Source organism: Pezoporus flaviventris, unplaced genomic scaffold, assembly GCF_033815535.1.
Source record: "Pezoporus flaviventris isolate CSIRO_AGI_PZ_B2104156 unplaced genomic scaffold, CSIRO_AGI_Pfla_v1 ptg000002l, whole genome shotgun sequence".
Taxonomy (NCBI): domain Eukaryota; kingdom Metazoa; phylum Chordata; class Aves; order Psittaciformes; family Psittacidae; genus Pezoporus; species Pezoporus flaviventris.
In genome coordinates this window covers 58,610,596-58,629,729 of record NW_026892550.1, presented here as the reverse complement: position 1 = coordinate 58,629,729, position 19,134 = coordinate 58,610,596, and the positions used below count along the sequence as shown (strand labels likewise).

At 48.6% G+C, this 19,134-nt stretch overlaps 1 protein-coding gene across 1 annotated transcript in view; it reads right to left on the bottom strand.

Moving 5' to 3' along the window:
- The window catches only part of LOC133274654 (AF4/FMR2 family member 1-like), a 30,488-nt gene extending 16,710 nt beyond the window's left edge, over positions 1-13,778 (bottom strand). Inside the window, exons 1-7 of the mRNA XM_061464164.1 lie at positions 13,774-13,778; positions 13,510-13,630; positions 12,040-12,945; positions 5,555-5,599; positions 2,440-2,526; positions 2,032-2,068; positions 1,608-1,659 (exon numbers count right to left, since the gene is read on the bottom strand). Coding sequence (XP_061320148.1) covers positions 1,608-1,659; positions 2,032-2,068; positions 2,440-2,526; positions 5,555-5,599; positions 12,040-12,945; positions 13,510-13,630; positions 13,774-13,778 — 1,253 coding nt within the window. The remainder of the gene's footprint in view (positions 1-1,607; positions 1,660-2,031; positions 2,069-2,439; positions 2,527-5,554; positions 5,600-12,039; positions 12,946-13,509; positions 13,631-13,773) is intronic.
- Positions 13,779-19,134: the final 5,356 nt, after the last annotated feature.

Here is a 19,134-nt window from a genome sequence, read left to right as displayed (position 1 = left end):
GTGAAAACCTTGAGTCAAAAAAGTGATTCCCTCCTTTAAGCACAGTTCCCACAAAAGAGACACGCTATTTTACAGTCACACCAAAGCAGCTGCCATGCACGGAGATACTCTCCTTGAAACAGGACCACATTTACTGCCAAAGCTGACCACGGACTCCCAACAAACAATTCCACAAATCAGATGTGACAAATCCACTCTTGTCCACTGAGCAGGATGGCGCGAAGAAACCCCAAAGGTCTCCTGTGTCTACCAGTACAGAGCCAACCCTTGCCACACAGATGATGCCTGTTGAAAAGGCACCAACCCCACAGTCCCCGAGTACCTTACCCTGATGCACAAGAGGTTCTCTGCGCACACAGACTTTGATTACACCCAAAGGCCTACCGCGCTCTCTTTGCATTTGGCCCGTGCCATTGCCCTGTGGCTGCCTTAATTAGCTCATGCCTTAACAGACGCCAGGTTTTCATTTGCAGGACCTGTTCTTTTCCAGCTTAGATACACACCATCAATCTCCCTCCAAAGCTATATAAAAGCTCTGTTAGTGAGAGAAGGAGCACTAAAATCAGCATCGCTTGAAAGCAAAGGCTGGTCCTTCCCCGCCAGCTGGGCTAAAGATGCATCACCACAAATGAGTGAGACATTTCCCCTTTTAAAAGAAGGGCTCTTCCATTCCAGCACTGCCAGGTGCTAACTTCAGGCTGTATTCAAGAATGAAAGCCGTCTGGGAAACCCTTGCACGCTCTGTAAAGCCGAATGCTTAATTTGGGCACACGAGCACCCTGGGATTTCAGGGCTGCTTCAAATTAAGCAGCACAAGTGCTGTTTGTTTTCAGCCAGCTACACTTGGTAAGGCAAGCTACTCCAGGCAGCTGGATTTTCAGTCACGTGTGCTTTAAACAGCAAAGAAAGCAAGCCCTGTTGTGCGAGTGAAAACAGAAAAACAAAGAGGAAGGGATGCATCGGTTCAAGGGACAGGTGCAGAGGAAGTCCCTGGGGAAATCCTTCTTGACTCCATTTTGGACATTAGCCTAAGCCACCCTCTTCCTCCCACTTCAGCTGTCTTTGCTGACTGTGGGTACACTGGCTCTGAAGAGCCCGCACGGACGCTGAGCAGAGAGGGGATGTTGGCGAAGGACAGAGGTACGTACCATGCCGAAGTTACAATTCTGGACCTCTGCGCTAAGAAAGGCGTATTTTCAGATTCTTGTCTACAGTAAAAGTCTCTTCTCTCTCTGCTGCCTGGAAAACTGACTCAAGCTCAAAAGGGATTTTTACAGGCAGCTGAGAAGAGCTGAAAAAGATTGTCTGTGGAGGAAGGCAGAGCCTGCAGCAGTTGAAACGAATATGTTTAACAGCGCAAAGAAAAGTCCCAGAAGTCCTTCAGGAGGAGCAAGCTGGGGTGGAAGAAGGAGCAGCAAAAGAAAGAATGGATTAAAGCAGCAGCTAACTACTCAGGAAGACACTATCCCACACTACCAGCCAGGGGAGGCTCCTCTGCAGAATGTCAGAACAGCACGAAAAGGGTTGAGTTTTACAGACCTGACAGAGCTTGAGTGCAAGACTCTACAATCTCAACCAAGAGATGGCAACTGAGTCTGGTTACTTACGATACTGTTGTCTGAGAACGAGGCAACGTATCCGAAGGTCCATCGCACTGTCCTGTAAATCAAAAGAGAATCAGCGGGGTTTATCTGCCTCAACGGTAGCGTATTTTACCCTATGGTCTCTGAGCATCAGGTTAGAAAGTCACTTTCTTCCAGGACGTAACTGATTGCCACTGAGATTATTTATCACTCCAAATGGGGCTTCCTAATGAAATACTGTTTGTTCTCTGCTGAACTGCTGCCTTAATTTCTAGGTAAGGAATGCATACAGTCTCTTCAGCATTTTCTAAACTCATCAATGTTTAACAAAGCACAGGAAACCACGTCCCTTAATCAAGGTAAACATTTGATGTTCTCAATGTATGACACTCAAAACCGTCTCTCAATACACATAGAACAGTGTGCTTTCCTTTGGATTTCTACTTACTCTGGTTCTGTGCTACACATCCAACAGGCTGCGACTCCTAGAAAGCAAGCACAAGGTGCAACTTGAGAATCAAATACATCATCTCTCAATAGCAGCGTATCAGTGATCCGATTTCCTTGTGTTTGTTACTCTAATCGATACTTTGAGCAACGTGACAAAGAATAACTCCGAAGTCTCCAATAGTCTAAGCTTGCCTGATGTAGCTTAGCACGGACAGAAGTGATGCATTGCAAGTAACCATCACACAATTCAAAATCCATTGTGACTTCTAAAGATAATTTCTCCTAAAAGCCTTTACCTATGAAAGGAGGTGCAAGAGTTGGAAAGCTCATCAGATGAAAGTACGTGCAAGAGTTGGAAAGCTCTCTTCTAATTTATCAAAAGCCTTGGCAAAAAGAGGGTGTTTACCTTTGTTGGTAATGGAAATTTGGAAGGCTCTGCAGTAGGAGGAGTAGGAATATCTGTCAGAAGAGGTGGCCATGACTGGGTCATTTCCTGGAAAGCAAATGACAGAAGTGGGTTACAGTATTTTTGCTGATACAGGCAACTGAAGTTGTACCTCAAAGATATTTATATTCATGTACAATAAAAAGCTGAGCCCATCGTAAACCCAAGAGGCAATACCACAGCAAGAAGCCCTCTTTGAGCTCAGCGAGCCAGACCGTCATGAGCACTTGCTCTTTTTCTCCAAGCATACTTGCATTGCCCAATTAGCAGCAATCTCGGTGAAGCTTGTAGAGAGTTAAATACTTCCTATGTTTGCAGGATTAGGCTATCACAGTTAATAAAGGGAAAAGGACATAAAACCTGTCTACCAGTAGCTCTGGACTTTTTCAAAGTTCAGGAACTTCCTATTATGTTCCTATTACAGCAACAACACCCCCCTGAAAGGCTTTTCAAAACTCAAGGGGGTCAGCTAGGGAGCTCTGACTGCCAGCCATTCCTCATGCTATTCTACCTGAAACACTGCCTTTTGCTCTGACTGGCCAAGATGCCTTTGCTGCAGAGCTCCAAGACGTGGTTTCAAACCAAAGAGAGCGACTGCCTGATGGGCTATGTCTTTAGGAGCCTTTCTGCCCTGTTGCCCTGCTCTAACTCTCACCCAGGTATCCTGGGTTCAGCAGTAGCAGTCATTTTTCTCCTCCTTGGTAGCTGGTGCAGTGCAGTGTTTTGACTTTCGGCTCGGGAACAGAGCTGATAACAATGATGTTTTGGTTTGGCCAAGGACTTTGTGAGCCTCACGCTCTGCCAGGGAGGAGGGGAAGCCGGGAGGAAGCAGAGACAGGACACCTGACCCAAGCTAGCCAAAGAGGTATTCCATACCACAGCACGTCATGCCCAGGATGTAACTGGGAGTTAGCCGGAAGGGCTGGGGCACTGCGCGGTTGGAGGAGGTATGGGTCGGTGCTTGGTCGGGCTGGGGGGGGGGAAAGGGGGGCGGGCGAGGTATTGGTTGACTGGTGGCAACGTGATGTATTCTCTTCCCTTGTTATTTCCTTTATCATTATTATTATTGGTGGTAGCAGTAGTGATCTGTGTTATACCTTAGTTACTGAACTGTTCTTATCTCAACCCGTGGGAGTTGCATTCTTTTCAATTCTCCTCTCCGTCCCTCTGGGAGTAGGGGGAGGGAAAGGAGGGGGGGAGTGAGTGAACGAGCCCTCTGCCTGGTTTTAAACCACGAGAGTTCTTTTTGGTGCCCAAACGTGGGGCATGAGGGGTTGAGATAACAACAGATCTGACTGGATTAATAGTCACTCGTCACAATGCTGATTTATTGGCTCTCAGAGTTGTTCCTGTTGATATCACAGTTTCAGAATGTTGTAACTTACTTAGAGCCGGTATTTGCTGTGTTAGTGTTTATCAAGTGTGGGGCTTGGGCTAAGGTTCTTGTCTCACTAGTGGTGCTTCATGGCAATGACTTGTAACACGGGCGGGCTCTAGCAGCAGGGCGGGACGGACGTGGCCGTGGACTTGTACCTGCCCGTCCGGTTGCTCTTCACCGTCCTGGCCCTCGCCCTCGCCTCCGTCTTGGTGAGGCCCCGGGGAGCCGAGGGGGCGCGGCCCCGGGAGCCGGCGGCTGCTGAAGCTGCCCGGGAGAGCGGCCCCGGGGACCAAGCGGCGGCGGCAGCGGGGCCCGAGGCCGCGAGGGGACGGCTGCCGGTGGAGGAGGTCGAGGAGCGCAAGAAGGCGGCTGCCGAGCAGCGGGAGAAGGCGGCGGAGGAGCCGAGCCCCGCGGAGGAGCCGAGCCCTGCGACGGCCGAGAGCATTCCCCGGAAGCCGCCCGCCGAGCCCCAGGAGGATGCAGGAGACCACGCAGCATTTCCATCGTAAACCCAAGAGGCAATACCACAGCAAGAAGCCCTCTTTGAGCTCAGCGAGCCAGACCGTCATGAGCACTTGCTCCTTTTCTCCAAGCATACTTGCATTGCCCAATTAGCAGCAATCTCAGTGAAGCTTGTAGAGAGTTAAATACTTCCTATGTTTGCAGGATTAGGCTATCACAGTTAATAAAGGGAAAAGGACATAAAACCTGTCTACCAGTAGCTCTGGACTTTTTCAAAGTTCAGGAACTTCCTATTATGTTCCTATTACAGCAACAACACCCCCCTGAAAGGCTTTTCAAAACTCAAGGGGGTCAGCTAGGGAGCTCTGACTGCCAGCCATTCCTCATGCTATTCTACCTGAAACACTGCCTTTTGCTCTGACTGGCCAAGATGCCTTTGCTGCAGAGCTCCAAGACGTGGTTTCAAACCAAAGAGAGCGACTGCCTGATGGGCTATGTCTTTAGGAGCCTTTCTGCCCTGTTGCCCTGCCCTAACTCTCACCCAGGGACCAGCTAGTTGGGCTAAGCCATGGTCCGGCTAAGAGCACAGCACACAGACCGCAGCCAGGAGATAGGGATCAACCTCCAACCTGCCTCTTCTGGCACCACAGCTGGACACAGAGGACTGGGCTAAAGCTTTGGCTTGCACTGCAACAAACACGTGAACAGCCTAGCACAGACAACGATCTTTGTCTTGAACATACGCTAAAACACCTTAATGGGGGTCAATCTAGACAAAGCCTTTGGGGAAGCTGGGGCTCAGAAATTCAGAACCACTCTGTTGAAATCACACAAGACAGACTTTTCTTGTCTCCCTATTAAGTTTAAATCCTGAAGAGTGTAATACTCACTCCCAGAAATAAAGGAACTCATATGGCCTGCCACCCTCACTGCCTCTCCTGGAACACTTATCTTATTTGCACTCTGTGCTCGGTGAAAGGGTCCCATGTACTCAGACCCAGCTGAGTACTGGCAGCCTGTGCGCTGCCCACAAAGCCATCTCTGACACAGGTTGCAGAGGCAGTTTTGCATTAAGAGCTGGCTCAGATTGGCGCAAATGTACCATAATTACAGGGACAGAGAAGCCCAGTAGAGCAGCAGTGCCATGCACGCGGTGATATTCCTCCTCCTCCCCCCACCACTACTTCAATGTATACAAAACACAAACACGTCGATCTATTATTTAAGAGCACCTACCTTCAAAATTTCCTTAACGGCTTGGGCATCCCAGCGGAAGGTTTGCTACAAGCAAATAAAAAGAAGGAAGCAGCATGAGTTTCTTTGTTCCTTTACCAGCTGACTGAGATAAACAGAGGCACTCATCAAACGTTTGCTTACCAACAGTTCTACTAAGGCCACGGGAGTCCCTTAATAAGAAAAGACTAAAAAGCCCCATCAGAAGGGCACTTTATTCTACAAAGCCTGTTGTTTTCAAGTCTTTAGTAGAAGATATATTCCAATAAAGATGAGAAAGAACCAAAGTGAAAGAGAGTTCATTAAACAGTGGTGCTTGTCCAGCTGACAGGATTCCCCCTGCTTCCTAACTGGTGTCCTTCTGTGCACCCACGTGCACTCAGCAGAATAAGAAGCCAGTATAAAGCCCTAAACTGGGAGCAGGCAAAGTAAAGGTGGCTGTAAGTGGAAGAATAACCCACCGGACTCTTAAATGCCAGCTCCTGGACTCAAGGGAACACCAACTGTGATTAGAAAAGTTGAAAAGCAGTATGACTAACTTGTGCAGTTCAGGATAAAACCTTGAATGCACCGCCGGGTTAGAGCAACACGGGGAGGAACTAGCCTGCCTTCACTACAACAGGCTTGCACAAACGCACAGGTGCACACACCCGCAAAAGAAGGGAGGGAGATTTTCATGTAGAAAACAATTTAAGAAATGCACAGGCATTCTGTTCAAGCTGCACAGCAACTGTGTGACAAAACTCTCCGAAATACCTCCAAGTCCTCTTTTCACCGGCAATTCCAAAAAACCCACACACTTCCATAAGCACATGCCCTGAGGCTTACAGAGATCTCTTAGACACACTAGAGAGAGATGAACAAGGAACTCGGGATAATAAGAATCACCCCAAAGCAAACTAAATTGCTTGAGGAACCACCTGGTACACAAAGGAGAGGTCCACTGGCCATGATGTGTGGGCCAGACACCCAGCCATCAACCAGAAGCAGTGCAGTGCCCCAACCAGGCAGTAACTCAAGACAGGGACGGCATCAGCCTGCCCGGCACTGCCGTCTTTTGTGGCAGACTCAGTTACAGCCTCACAGCAGGAGGCACCAGTAGCCTGCTCCTTGGTCTCGGTGTGATAGCTGGAGGCGGAAGGGCAAAGCACGAGAAGCATTGACAGAATAGTGGCAAAAGCCCAGCTTTCTCCTCTCTGCACAATGCAGTCAACGCTCGCCAAAGCTGGGAAACTCAGAAAGTGGGCATCTTTTTGAAAAGAAGGTTTTGCCACAGATACTACAAGGAATAAGCAGCGCTGGTTTGGGGTAATGGCTGAAGAGCTTTTAAGGCTGCTGCTTTTTATCAAAGGTATTCCATTAGAAATTACAGCACACATTTTTATTCCACTCTGCCAAAGTGTGCCAAATGGAGCTGAAGGACCACACAGCTCTGGCATGTGGAAGTAGGGGGCTGAAGCTTGCTCCCTGATTTGTAAACAGCCTGCCTCGCCTAAAGACCTTTCTGCTCCTTCTCATTTCAGTAATTTCCGCCTGCTTATCTGTATGCCTCTGTCGTCACAGCCCACGTAGAGCTGCCCCTCTGACACCAATCAGCCCTGTGCTGCTTCTCAGTCCCTTTCACCTCAGGTGAAACTGGTGCCTGTAGATATGCAAGCAGCGTAGGTCAAGAAGAGCTAGAGCACGCAGGCATTTCCTATGTTGCCTGCTATCTCCTCCTAATTGAAATGGACTCGCAACGTGTGTGTGTGTGTGTGTGGCTCAAGAATACCAGCTACTGCTCTTTGCCTGGTTTCAGGCTAAATTATTAGTGCTGAGAAAACCCGAGCGAGCAGGATCAGAAAAGCCAATTTGAGTTCCATGCCCTTCACTGTGCTGGCAGTTTTCTTTGTTTCCTAATGAGAGCTTTGCCACTGCAGCTATCAATTATCAGCAGAGAAGGTCACCTCTTCAGGCTGCTGAAAAAGTTTCCCATTTACAGCTGCTTCCAATTTAATACTATATTTTAATAGAAATATTTGGTTACAAATTTATTTTTCCATGTCAACCGCATGGGCTTTGGCCCCTTGAATGCAATGGGGATCACAAAACTGCATATGCATGAATGAAGACTTAGTTTGAATAGAACAGGCGGGGCAAGATCAGACCAAAACCTACCACCCTGTCCTCACTTCATCTGTACGTGCTTCGCTAGCTCAGAGCGGGAGGAGATCTTGCATATTAAATGCACTCTCTGTTCACACACAAGTCACGCTAGGAATAACACACTAACTTACTCTTCAAAGTGATTTTCCACCTGCATTTCTGTGTTAAGAATCTACCCTCTAATACTATAGATAGATGCAAGATGCACACACATAGGGCACGCTTCCAAAATGACCCAGCCAACAAAAGAGACTGTATGTATTTTAACCAAGCCTCTAATCATCTTGATTAGGGATGCAATAATGTTCTGCTGTGTACTGAAAAAGCCTGCCAAAACTTGAAGCTACAATCAACTTGATGAAAACAAACACGTAAACACAGAAATCCATACAGGTTTTTGCAGGCTATCTTAAGGAACACCAGACACCAAAGCAGATGCTCTGCCAAAGATTTACCACTAAAGAGATTATAATACATCTCTGATACAAAGACAGGTCCAACAATCTGAAGCATGGCTTACTCCATCCACCTGGTTTTAGAGGATGTGGTGACAAAGCTGCTTTTGGGGAAAGCTGAAGCAACCGTTCCTAGTTACCTATTCAGGAAAGCGTTTATTGGAACAAATACGAAGACTGTGTGAATATACTTGTGATTAAAATAATTTCTAGTCAGGCAGGCACCATCCTGCAAGCAAACTATCAGCATGGGTGGTCCTTAAGCATGTTTTTAAGGGATGTTTATCGCTTGCTGCAGACACAGTGCACTTGTTCAACAGATCTCTTTCTTTCATCCGCTCACCGATTCCCACAAGTGTTTGACGCATGGGGAACGTCTACCCTTTCTTAAGAGGGCAAACAAAACTGGCAGCTGCTGCAGTAAAAAAGGCCCCTGCAAGCCACAGGAGAACTGGCTACACAGGGGAAACCGCAACACTGGTGTCGAGCAAACAAAAGCAGCAAAACCGCATCAAGTACGGGAGGTACAGGCAGGTAGTTAACACAAGATTTTCTTCTGACTTCTTTCAGGTTCAGGAATTGTAGGGGTTGTTTTTTATATTTGTTTCTGTTTTAAAGTTCACACAAAAAGAGTTATTAGCCTTTTTATAAGGAAAAATATGGAACTTGAGCTGAAGCTTACCGAGGTGTCTTCGCACTGTTGCCTGTGGGCTTTGCACTAAGCCAATAACAAACCAGATAAAGTGTGCACAGACTTCGAAACAAGCTGTATTTTAAGGATGAGTATCCCTTCCCTGACTTCAGCGTGGGAATACTTGCACACCCTTAGGTTTCCCTTGGTGCTATTTTTGTATTGGCTCAAAACCATTCAAATCAGAAGCTCAAAAAGGGACTTTTGTTATCTAGTCACAAAATCTTGGTTGATATAATTTGTTTAAATTCTCAGATTGCACAGAGCTAAATATGTCTTTCATGACTGCTCCATGAATTATAGCTACAGACTTTAAAGGCCATTTTGTTACGTGGAAATTGCCTGAGGGTTCGTTGCTACTGCAAAATAACGTACAGATACTGTTTGGCAGCCGAGTCCCCGTAGCAGCAGCTCGAGCTGTTCTACGAAATTCGGGAAGCTGCAGTCAGAGAACGACAAACCCATGAGCAGAGAAGGCAATTTTCTGAGCAGATTGCCTAAGGCTAGGATTAATTTTCACAGAGGGTTAATAATTACCGCAAGACGCACCGTTTTTAGCGCAGAAAATTCACTTCATTTCATCAAAAACACAATGGCCACAACAAACAAGACAAAAGGTGGAAGAGAGAAGGAAAGGCAAAATGCAACTCAAAGAAAACTGAAACGGAAACCCAACTTTCAAAAACCTTCCTATCCGACTGTCCTTGTGGAAAGAGAAGAAACTTGGTTCCAGTGCTGCACTAACAAGGCACCTCACACTGCAGCAGCTGTAAAATGTACGTTTGGGGATGCACTTGTTCAAGTTTTCTTCTAGCTTCAGGTAGCCAGCTGGGTGGGTTTAGCAGTGCAGGAGGAGCAGAAACAAGCAACGCATCCTACATCTCCCCTCTCACCAGCTTAGTTCTTGACCGTAATGGAGCAAGACTCTTGTAATTCCAGCAAAGCAAAGCTAAAGTCCATCTGCTTGCCATTGCTCCCAGCGTTAAGTTTCACTTCTACATTTCATGAAAAACAAAAACCATGCTATACTTTTTGCTTTATGCACACTAAAGCAATACTGAGGCACCACAGAAATGTACAGAATGGCTCTGCCTCATCCAGCGAGACAGAAATCTTCAAAGTTACATCAAAATCTACTTGTTCTCGTATTTGTGTTTACGCTGCTCGCTTGGTTTTGACACCCGCGACTTCATGGCAGACTACAAATCAAAGCCACCAGGCTCAAAGTCCACAGGAGCCTTCTAAAATAATTTATCTGGGTGCTATTTCAGGTCCTCTGTGAGCCCCAGTTTAACCAGCAGGTTGCATGCAGCCAAGTCCCCTGTGGACGATTTCACAAGCGCGCTTAACCCATTCAAGTCCACTCCTCTCCTTTCCAAGGCAACCTAAAGTTGAGTCACTGAAACAATGCCATACCTCCAGGCACTCTCCTGCTTCTGTCCCAGGGTCAACCCAGAAGCCCCACTCACAGACAAGACAAGACAAGACAAGACAAGACAAGACAAGACAAGACAAGACAAGACAAGACAAGACAGCAGCTCCAGCCTGCCACCACCCTTGCTGCAGGTTTGAAAACAAACCAAACCGTTTCCATCAACTTCTACTCTTGCTTTCTTCAGCTGACAATGAAGGCTCCTGGCAATGGAAGCATTTTACATCAAAATGCTCAGTAAACAATGGGTGCACTGTCCTGTTCCTGCCTGGCTGCCTGGAGGAAATAAAACAGTCCTCAAAGATATTACATGCTTTTCTAACTCCAAGATGGATTATTTTGCTCAATCTCAAACTAAATGCATGGACCTCTTTCTTGTGTCCAAAGAGCTTCGGAGAAAAAGAAAAAAAATCACAGGTTTGCCTTCCTTTGCCTGAAGGTTTCAAGTTTCTCAGAAGCTCTAGCTTTACTTCCTAAAGCAATTTAACCACTTGAGGGTTTATGTACTGCTGGAGGTCAGCAGGAATCAGGCTATTAAAAGCTAAAAGGCATTTTGCAACAAAATTCTAGTCACTTAGATCCAAACCCAGCATAGCTACTGTTTGGTTGGGTTTAGTCTGTGTCTATTACTTGTTTCTTTTCAAACCTGGGCATTAAGGTACCTGTTAACTTCTCATCAATGTCATTTTGCCAGTTTCCTCTCCTTTTCCACAAGAAATTGCCTACAGCCGTTTGCAGCTGATCAACACCCTCTTCCACAAAAGGCAGAAGGCACCCACACTCTCCCTTTCTCCTACAAAGGCAAAACACAATCTTAAAACTCTCTCCACCTCTCTCCTTGCCCAGCTGCCTTAGGTCTCAGTCCTTGGCAGAGAAAGGACAAGTGCAGTGACCAGAACTAAGATATGCTCGAGCTTGCTGCCCAGGATGCCTTCTGCTGACAACAACAAACAAAAGAGCTCTGCTCCTTTTGCTCATAGCTGGGGGACAAGAAAGAGCCTACAGTCTTTCCCTGAATGCAGAATTTTAGAGGGCTTTCAGGGTCTTGCTTATGATTTACAATCCCACTTCTGCACTAAATTTCCTTCGAGAAACTGCTCAAAAAACATTCCATGGAGCGGGAAACAGAATGGTCTCGTGCTTCCCAAGGGCTAAGTCCATCTGGTAGAAATCTTCAGGATATTTTTTGTTTACATGGATACTTCCCTGAGGGTCTACAGTTACATCGTACAAACTCACTTAGGAGAGCCCTGTGGTGTTCACAGACAACCACCCAAAACCCCAAAAAGCCCAAAAACCTTCATCCTACCAGGTGACCATAGAACTCCCTGCACAGTCAGCTGTCCCAGTACTCAGCAAACATATGGGACTTCTACCCACCAGCACTCAGACCGAGTACCAACGCTCTGCATGCACTGACTGTAGGTACATCACCCCCTGACCTCTCAGCGTATCATTTCCCCCCTTCTTCTTTTCAACAATCTTTACAGGCAAGAAAAAAGTCACAGCAACAGAAGCAGTCGCTCTAACCATAAGGCCTGCTGCAGCCTCACTGATAAAACAGACACGGAATCATGGCGAGTGCTGCATTTTCACCATCCAGGTATCTCCCCCAGATGTACTGGCAAAAGGCACTCTTAAAATACACCTTCTAAAAGTGATAAAGTGTGCACAGCCATCAATGCTGCTCGTAGTCTCTGCCCTTTGGTGACCTGTCCTCCCATAGCTGAGCTTACCCTGCCAGCAACAGAGTCTCCTAACTCACCTTTACGGGCTCAGAAGGGATTTCTGATTTGAATAGTCTGGCTCTGGCATTCACCTTCAGATCTGAGATCTTTTCAAAGGGCTCTCTATGGTATTCCTCCAGGAGAGGTTTGAGATCTGGCGATTCCTCTCGCGCCTGATCTTGGACATCCATTGGTCTCACACAGGCAGTTGGTTTCTGCTGCATCGCGCTGGGCTTTGATGGCAAAGCTGTAGGAACCGTCCGAGAGGAAGGCCGAGTGTTGCTGCTCAGGTCAATGTCTGAGCCGTCCTGACTTTCCTCTTCCTCTGATCCTGTCACTAGGTCCTGAAACGATTTTCTTTGACTGTAGGTCAGCTCCTGGCTTTTGCTGCTCTTTTCTGACTTGGAACTGACGTGCAGGTCGGAACGCAGAGGTGACAGAGGTTCCAGTGGAGGAGGCAAAGGTGTCAGAAATGAAGAAAATGAGAAAATGGAGTAGTCCAGATCATGAGCACGACCTTCACCAGCCGCACGCCTGTCACTTCCCTTGCGATGAAGACCTTCGTGACTTTCCTTGTCACCACAACTGCGTTTGCGACTTTGGCTCTGACCGTTGGATGAGCTGCCGCTCTGCACGTGCAAACCTGAATGCGGTTTTGTCCTTGATTGTGCCTTTTCGCAGGGACTTGAGCGGTGAGCAGGAGGAGCACTTACAGCCGTAGTGGGTGGATGGTGGGCTGTGTCGTGGAATGAAGGTGATGATGTAGGGCTGGTATTTTCATCAAGGGAGTGTGGGAAATGAGGTGCTTCAGGTGAGACCGGAGGAAGGACTTCCTGAAGCCCTAAGAAATTCCATTGGGTTTTGGAGTTGATGAGCCCCATGACATCCTCATAATTGCCCAGCACGTTCCGAATTTGGTTTGACAAGTCATCTCCTTTATGAGTCTGCAACAGAAGAACAGAGGCAGAAATGGAAAAAGCACGGACCCTCAACTTCAGGAGACTCAGCTCTGTAAGAGAGATTCGTCAGGATCTTAATTGCATCACCGTGTATCACCACAAGCAAAGTTAGGCAAGCTCATCTTGATCCTGCAGTGCAGTCCCTCCAAAGCAAGTGGGACTGCTCTGCTCACTCTTAGTTCTTCTGAGCCAAACTTGTAGGTGTGCCTGCAGTCTTCAGGAACACTAACAGCAGACCCGTTTGTTTCTATCACAGCTGCACACAGACAGGCAGCCAAGCTGCTCTTGGGTGCTCTCCCTCAAATTCCCAAACTACAGGAAGTAGCCTCCAAATGAATCTGCCCAGCCCAAAGACCTTACTGCGCTTGCACCATCTTCAGAGCTTTAAACCCATACTCTGATGAGCTTAAGTTAAGCAGATGGGAAGATGCTGGTTCTGCACGTGTCACACTCAACTCTGCTACACCATATGCAGAAGCCACAGCTCTGCTCTTACGCTCCAACCATCTTTCCTCCTCTCCCTCCACCACACCGCCCCCCCCCCATTACCTTGTAGGGTGCTGCAAAGACGGGAGGCTTCTCAGGGAGCTTGTTTTTCTCCTGCTGAGCCTCCCCAATTCGTCTCTCTCTCTCTCTAGCATGCAGCAGGTTTCTGTCCTCATTGCATAAGCTTTAGGAAAGAGAGGAAGAAAGGATGGTTAACGCTTTACACCACTGTTACCAACGAGTACCTACTGTGCTTCTCAGACAACAGTGCATGTCCAGCATGAAAGTCATTTTGAACAGGATGCTTACAGTTGGCAAATCAGTTACGTCATGTCACCGCATGGTGCTATAATACATACAAGGTACAGCAAGCATCCTTCTCGGGGCTTTCTACTCTTGATACCATACATCAAGAAAGGTGGGAAGGGAAAAACTATCCGTCCATTGAATCGTCAAACACTGGTTCCAGACTCTTTTCAGTGGTGCTCAACGGCAGGATGAGGACCAATGGCCACAAACTAAAAGTCAAGAAGCTTCACCCCAACGTGAGGAAGAACTTCTTTACATCAAGGGTGGCAGAGCACTGGAACAAGCTGCCCAGGAGAGTAGTGGTGGCCCCCTCTCTGGAGACATTCCAAACCTGCCTGGGCACCTTCCTGTGTCATCTGCTCTAGGTGGCCCCGCCTTGCCAGGGCGGGTGGGCTGTATGATCTCCAGAGGTCCCTTCCAACCCTCACGGTTCTGTGATTCTGTCTAACTCTTCACCTGAGGGTAAAAAAGAATCTACTATTTTGAAGGTGTTGCCACTTTCAGAGACTGAACTTTGCCAGCTTTATAAAGAGGCTTGAAAACTTAGTCTTTACTTTAAATTGGCAGTCAGAAAGCTGCTTGCTTACCTGCCAAACCATGCAGTTCCATTTAAAGCAATCGTGCAAATGTATTTAAAGTGGTGGTCTCAGAAATCTGGAAAGCACCAGGTCAAATCCCCCTGTTCCTCCTCAACCGCATACGCATACACTCAATTCCGCCAGCCCCACATCAAAACAGCAATAAAGCTGCGTCACATGCGCAGCAGAATAACTTCACGGAAAGCCAGATACTTTAAACTACACCATCTCTGTGAAATACTCCTGCAAAATCTGGGACTATTAATGGACATTTGTCAAGCAGCAGCACGGAGGCACAGTATGTGGATGCAGGCATTGGCCTCCTCTCCTGCTTCTACTCTACTCACAGGCACACTATGTGGATGCATTATTTTTCTCTCTTCCCTCCTCTTTCTACCCTACCGCACAGTCTACTGCATACATGCAATTCCTATATTCTTCTTAGTACACTCAACTTCTCGAGCGTCCCAGTTTGGAAGGGAAGAGCCTTGCCTTCCCCACCACTGACATTTTCTCAAAGACCACACCGATGATCCCCAACTGAAGGTCAAGCTAGAGGCCTGGCTTTCCTGAAACAGTTAATCAAGAGGTCCAATTCCTGCAGAAGTGGCTTCCTGACACAATGTGAGCTATGGAAAACTGCTGTCTGATGGCAAGCTTCCTGCTAGGCCCTGCTCCCATGTGCCCTCCTGCCACCCAAGAAAACGGCTGTGTGACCTCCAAGACATCAAGCGTGTCCCTAGCCTTGGAGCCAAGCCAAGCTTCACAGCCAGCCAGTGGCGCTAACACTTATGCTGTAGCCCCTCTTAGCACGCAGCCTATTAAAGCAACGGGCTGATACAGCAGGCCAGTAAATCATGCCAGTAAGTCATCATACAAAGGAAAGGGAAAGGATGCCGCAAACTTAAGCCTTTGCCACTTGAAGTGCTCCCAGTCTCCCCACATGCAGAGAGAGCAGGTAGTCAGAGCTAGAGAAGAGGTCAGCTGTTAACGAAGCAGCCAACCTTCCCGTCCTGCTTCCCCAAAGCTCAGGGCTCTGTCATCTTGCAGTCTGCAACGTAAAGCCACCTCTTGGCTTCAAGCCTGTCGAAAAGCACCACTGTGAAAACACACTGCGGAGCGCCAAACTTCTGTGCAGGATATACCACCAGTTTTAATTCCTTGTAATCATCCCTCGCCTGAAGCACAGGGGAGCAGGGTGGGGGGGGCTAAAGAGCAACGAGAGGAGTTTCTCCCCTTGGCATTTCTGACACGCTCGTTAAAGCATCCTAAAAGCTAACAAGGCATTTAACGGGTACCTTAAACAGCACTGCGTCATCAAACACCGTGACTTCAGAAAAGCTGCCTCCCCCATGCCGAGGGTGAAGTTGACTTTAGACAGGATGCCCCCCGCCCCCCAGCAGGCAGAACACAGTCACCCGAAAACGATTTAACCGCCACTGCTGCATTCGCTTGAATTCTACTGCCTGACAGCAACGACATCGGACCCTTCGTTTCCGTACTCTTCTCTACAACCATTTCCCACCTATCCAGCAGACCTGCACACAAGCAGACGCAACCTCCCATTTACACTGCCAGTTCTCCAACCCAATCGAACAGAAACCATTTACCACCCCTTCAAACAGCGCTGCGGGCAACCACAGAAACCTGTTTAGGCTGGGCTGGCTACAAGAGAAAACCACCAAAAGAGATACGGACAAGTCCCCAGGGGAGGAGAAAATCAGTTTCCCAGTGTTGTTAACTTGCTGGGGAGGGGGTTGACAGCGAGAATTAGGACTCTGGGTTTCCAGCTAAAAGCAGCTTTATGCTGAGCTGAGGCAGCGGCGCCTCAGTGAGCGAAACACATCAACGGAATCCAGCCAGGACGCCTCTCCACACACACCGCACCAACAGCAAACTCTGCCCGGCAAGGAGCGAAGGCATCATTACCACACCAACAGCGACACAAGCTCTTTAACGCCCTACCTCGACTGGGCAGCCGTCGCCAAGTTTAACGCCCCAAGTGTCTTCTCTCCATGAGTTCTCTCCCCAGCTACCCAGGCTCTACCCGGCTGCCAACGCCTCCTCGTCCATGTGGCGGTGCCGCGTCGCCCTCCTCCGGACGCCCGTCAGCGTGCGGCTCCAAGCGGCCACCGCACCGCAGCCCTCGCTCCCCGCAGCCCGGCGCCCCGAGCCCGGCCTGCCTCACACTCATCTTGACAGACATCCGGGCAGCCGCGCCCTCCTCCGGCGCCAGTCATGCCCGGCCGGCGACGAGGAGGACGATGCGGGCCTCGGCACTTTCAGCTGGGAGGGGGGAACTCACGGGGGGGACCGGACCTGACCACACGGCCCTCTGTGAAAAACCAAGATCTGGCTCGCAGCGTGCCAACATCAACCGCGGCCCGCTGCTCTTTTAGTCCTCTGTCGCTTTATGGGGAGCGGGTCTGGCAGCAGCTCACTGCCCCCACGAGTACCCGCACTGTGGTGCGCCCACCACCCTTTTTAGCAGCGCTGTCATGGTACGACCCAACCTCCTAAATTGGGCAGGCGGTTCTGTCAGTCAGCGCAGCAGAGCGGCGCGATTGGACAGGAGCGGGCGGGTGGGCGGGCACTGCCGCCGCCGCCGCGCACGAGTCTCTTCAGCCTGGCCGCTTGCAGCCGGCGCTCTGTGGACCGCGGGCGTAGCGCTGCGAGCGGCGGCTCCCTGCCCGCTGCCGCATCCCTCCCAGCGGCTTGCGCGTGTGCGTATGGGTGTGCAACGTTTGCTTGCTTTTGTAGAGGAAAAGAGGCTCGCGTGGCTTTTAGCGTTTTCAAAAGCAAGTACAGGACGCACGTGGCTACGCAGGTGTAGCGAATGGAAAGCCGAGGCGGCTGCTGCTGCTGCTGCTGAAGTTGCAACTGCCCATGCTTGAAATTGCAGGCTAAGAAACTTGGGGAAAATAAAGCCTCTGGTGGCGGTTTGTAGACTCACTCGAAAGCAGATTTAAACCAACACTGAAGCAAGGTTACACTCCTCATTTTCTGGTTCAGGGCACAACTCCCATCAAAGCACTGGGCAGATAACCAGGGAACAGTTTATACCCCATTTATAGCAAATAGTAAATTACAATTTTAGAGGCCATTTACAGAAAGCTTCTACATAAAGCTACATAATTTTAAGTGCATAGTTTAAAAATGTAAAAACAACCAGAAAACGGTTGGGTTCTTCCCATTCCACATCTTTGTCCCGAAAGGAAAGATCCCTCAGGGGAGGACTCCTCACGCTCTTCCCCTGCTCCAGCGTGGGCTCCCTCCCAGGGCACACAGTCCAATGTGAATCCTCCCCAGAGGTGGCAGTTCTTCAGGAATGGCTCCAGCATCAGCCCCTTCCATGGGGTGCAGTCCTTCAGGAACACTCTGCTTCAGCGTGGGGCCCCCATAGGGTCACAAGTCCTGCCAGCAAACTCGAAGGTTACGGAAGGGGCCAGGATTTTCTTTTTCCCCTTCTTACATACATTATCCCAGAGGCGCTACCGCTGTTGCTGATGGGCTTGGCCTTGGCGGGTCTGTCTTGGAGCCAGCTGGCATTGACTACACTGCACACGGGGGAAGCTCCTGGCAGCTTCTCACCGAAGCCACCCCTGCAGGCACCACCCCAATACAACTCAGCAAAGCTTTTGCCTGTGCAGGCTACACAGACCCCCTGCTTAGGGAATTTCAAGGGGTGCGACTTGTCATATGGCTTGCAGCATATGTCATACGGCTTGCAGCATATGTCAGTCATATGGCTTGCAGCAGGTTCCAATGCTAGATGTGGACATAACGTACACTATCCAATATCACAGCATTGAAGAAATGCGCTGCACCGCGGCGAGCCAACTGTATCTACACCCCCCCTAGATGTAGGCAGCAGTCTTGCATTTGCTCTGCGGTATGAGGTTTAAACACGCATTTTCTTAACGGGTCAATGCTTTAATGTTTTCCTGCATAATCAGTCTTGTAGTCATGGAAGAAGCCATTGAAAAGAAGGCTTTTCACTATGATACTGAATGCAGTTACATTTCTTATTTCTCCATGCCATAATTCAACTTCTGTATTTCAGTGCTTGTCTCACTAATGCCTATGAAACCCTGCGAGACAGTTAAAAAACCTAACCCTGCTTCACGCTGCCTACCATCCATTTCTTCAAAGCATAGAGGCACAGACTTCTGCTGAGGCTCTGAAGAGACTGCAAACCTGCAAATAATCAAGAGGATGACCCAATAGAACTGTGGCACAGAGGTACCTGCTGGCCTTTTTTTGAACATATTCCTTAAACAGATACACTGTGATGAAAAGGGCACTTAAGAAATGTTAGAATCACTGACACCCAGGCACTGACCAAGACATGACCATGAACCACTGGTAGTCTTCAGGACAAACCTATCCTGGCAGTGAAATACCTGCTTACAAGAGAAGGGGAGTCAGTGTTCGTAACAAGCTCTTTGGGTCTTGCTCCTCGAGCCTCTACCCCAGTGCTGTCATTGCCCCAACAACAAAATGAACGCCATTTTCATTGCAAGACTTGATGAAAAACGCTAAGTTCCTGGGGAACATTTCAAGTCTGATAAATGAGCGTTTCCCTGAAGAAAGCTTCCTGCCAGAACATACCCTGTAACTTGTAGACCCCCCCCCCCCTTGCTTCTCTTTTCAACATTAGCACACTGCAGCTTTTCCCACCTGTGTTTTTATTCACTGATCAGGGATAGAAGTGTCCCCTTTTTCAGGTCCTTGTCTCTGACAGATGTGTTGCAAGTGAAGGAAACTGACCCCATTAGGTACAATGCAAACAAAACAAATC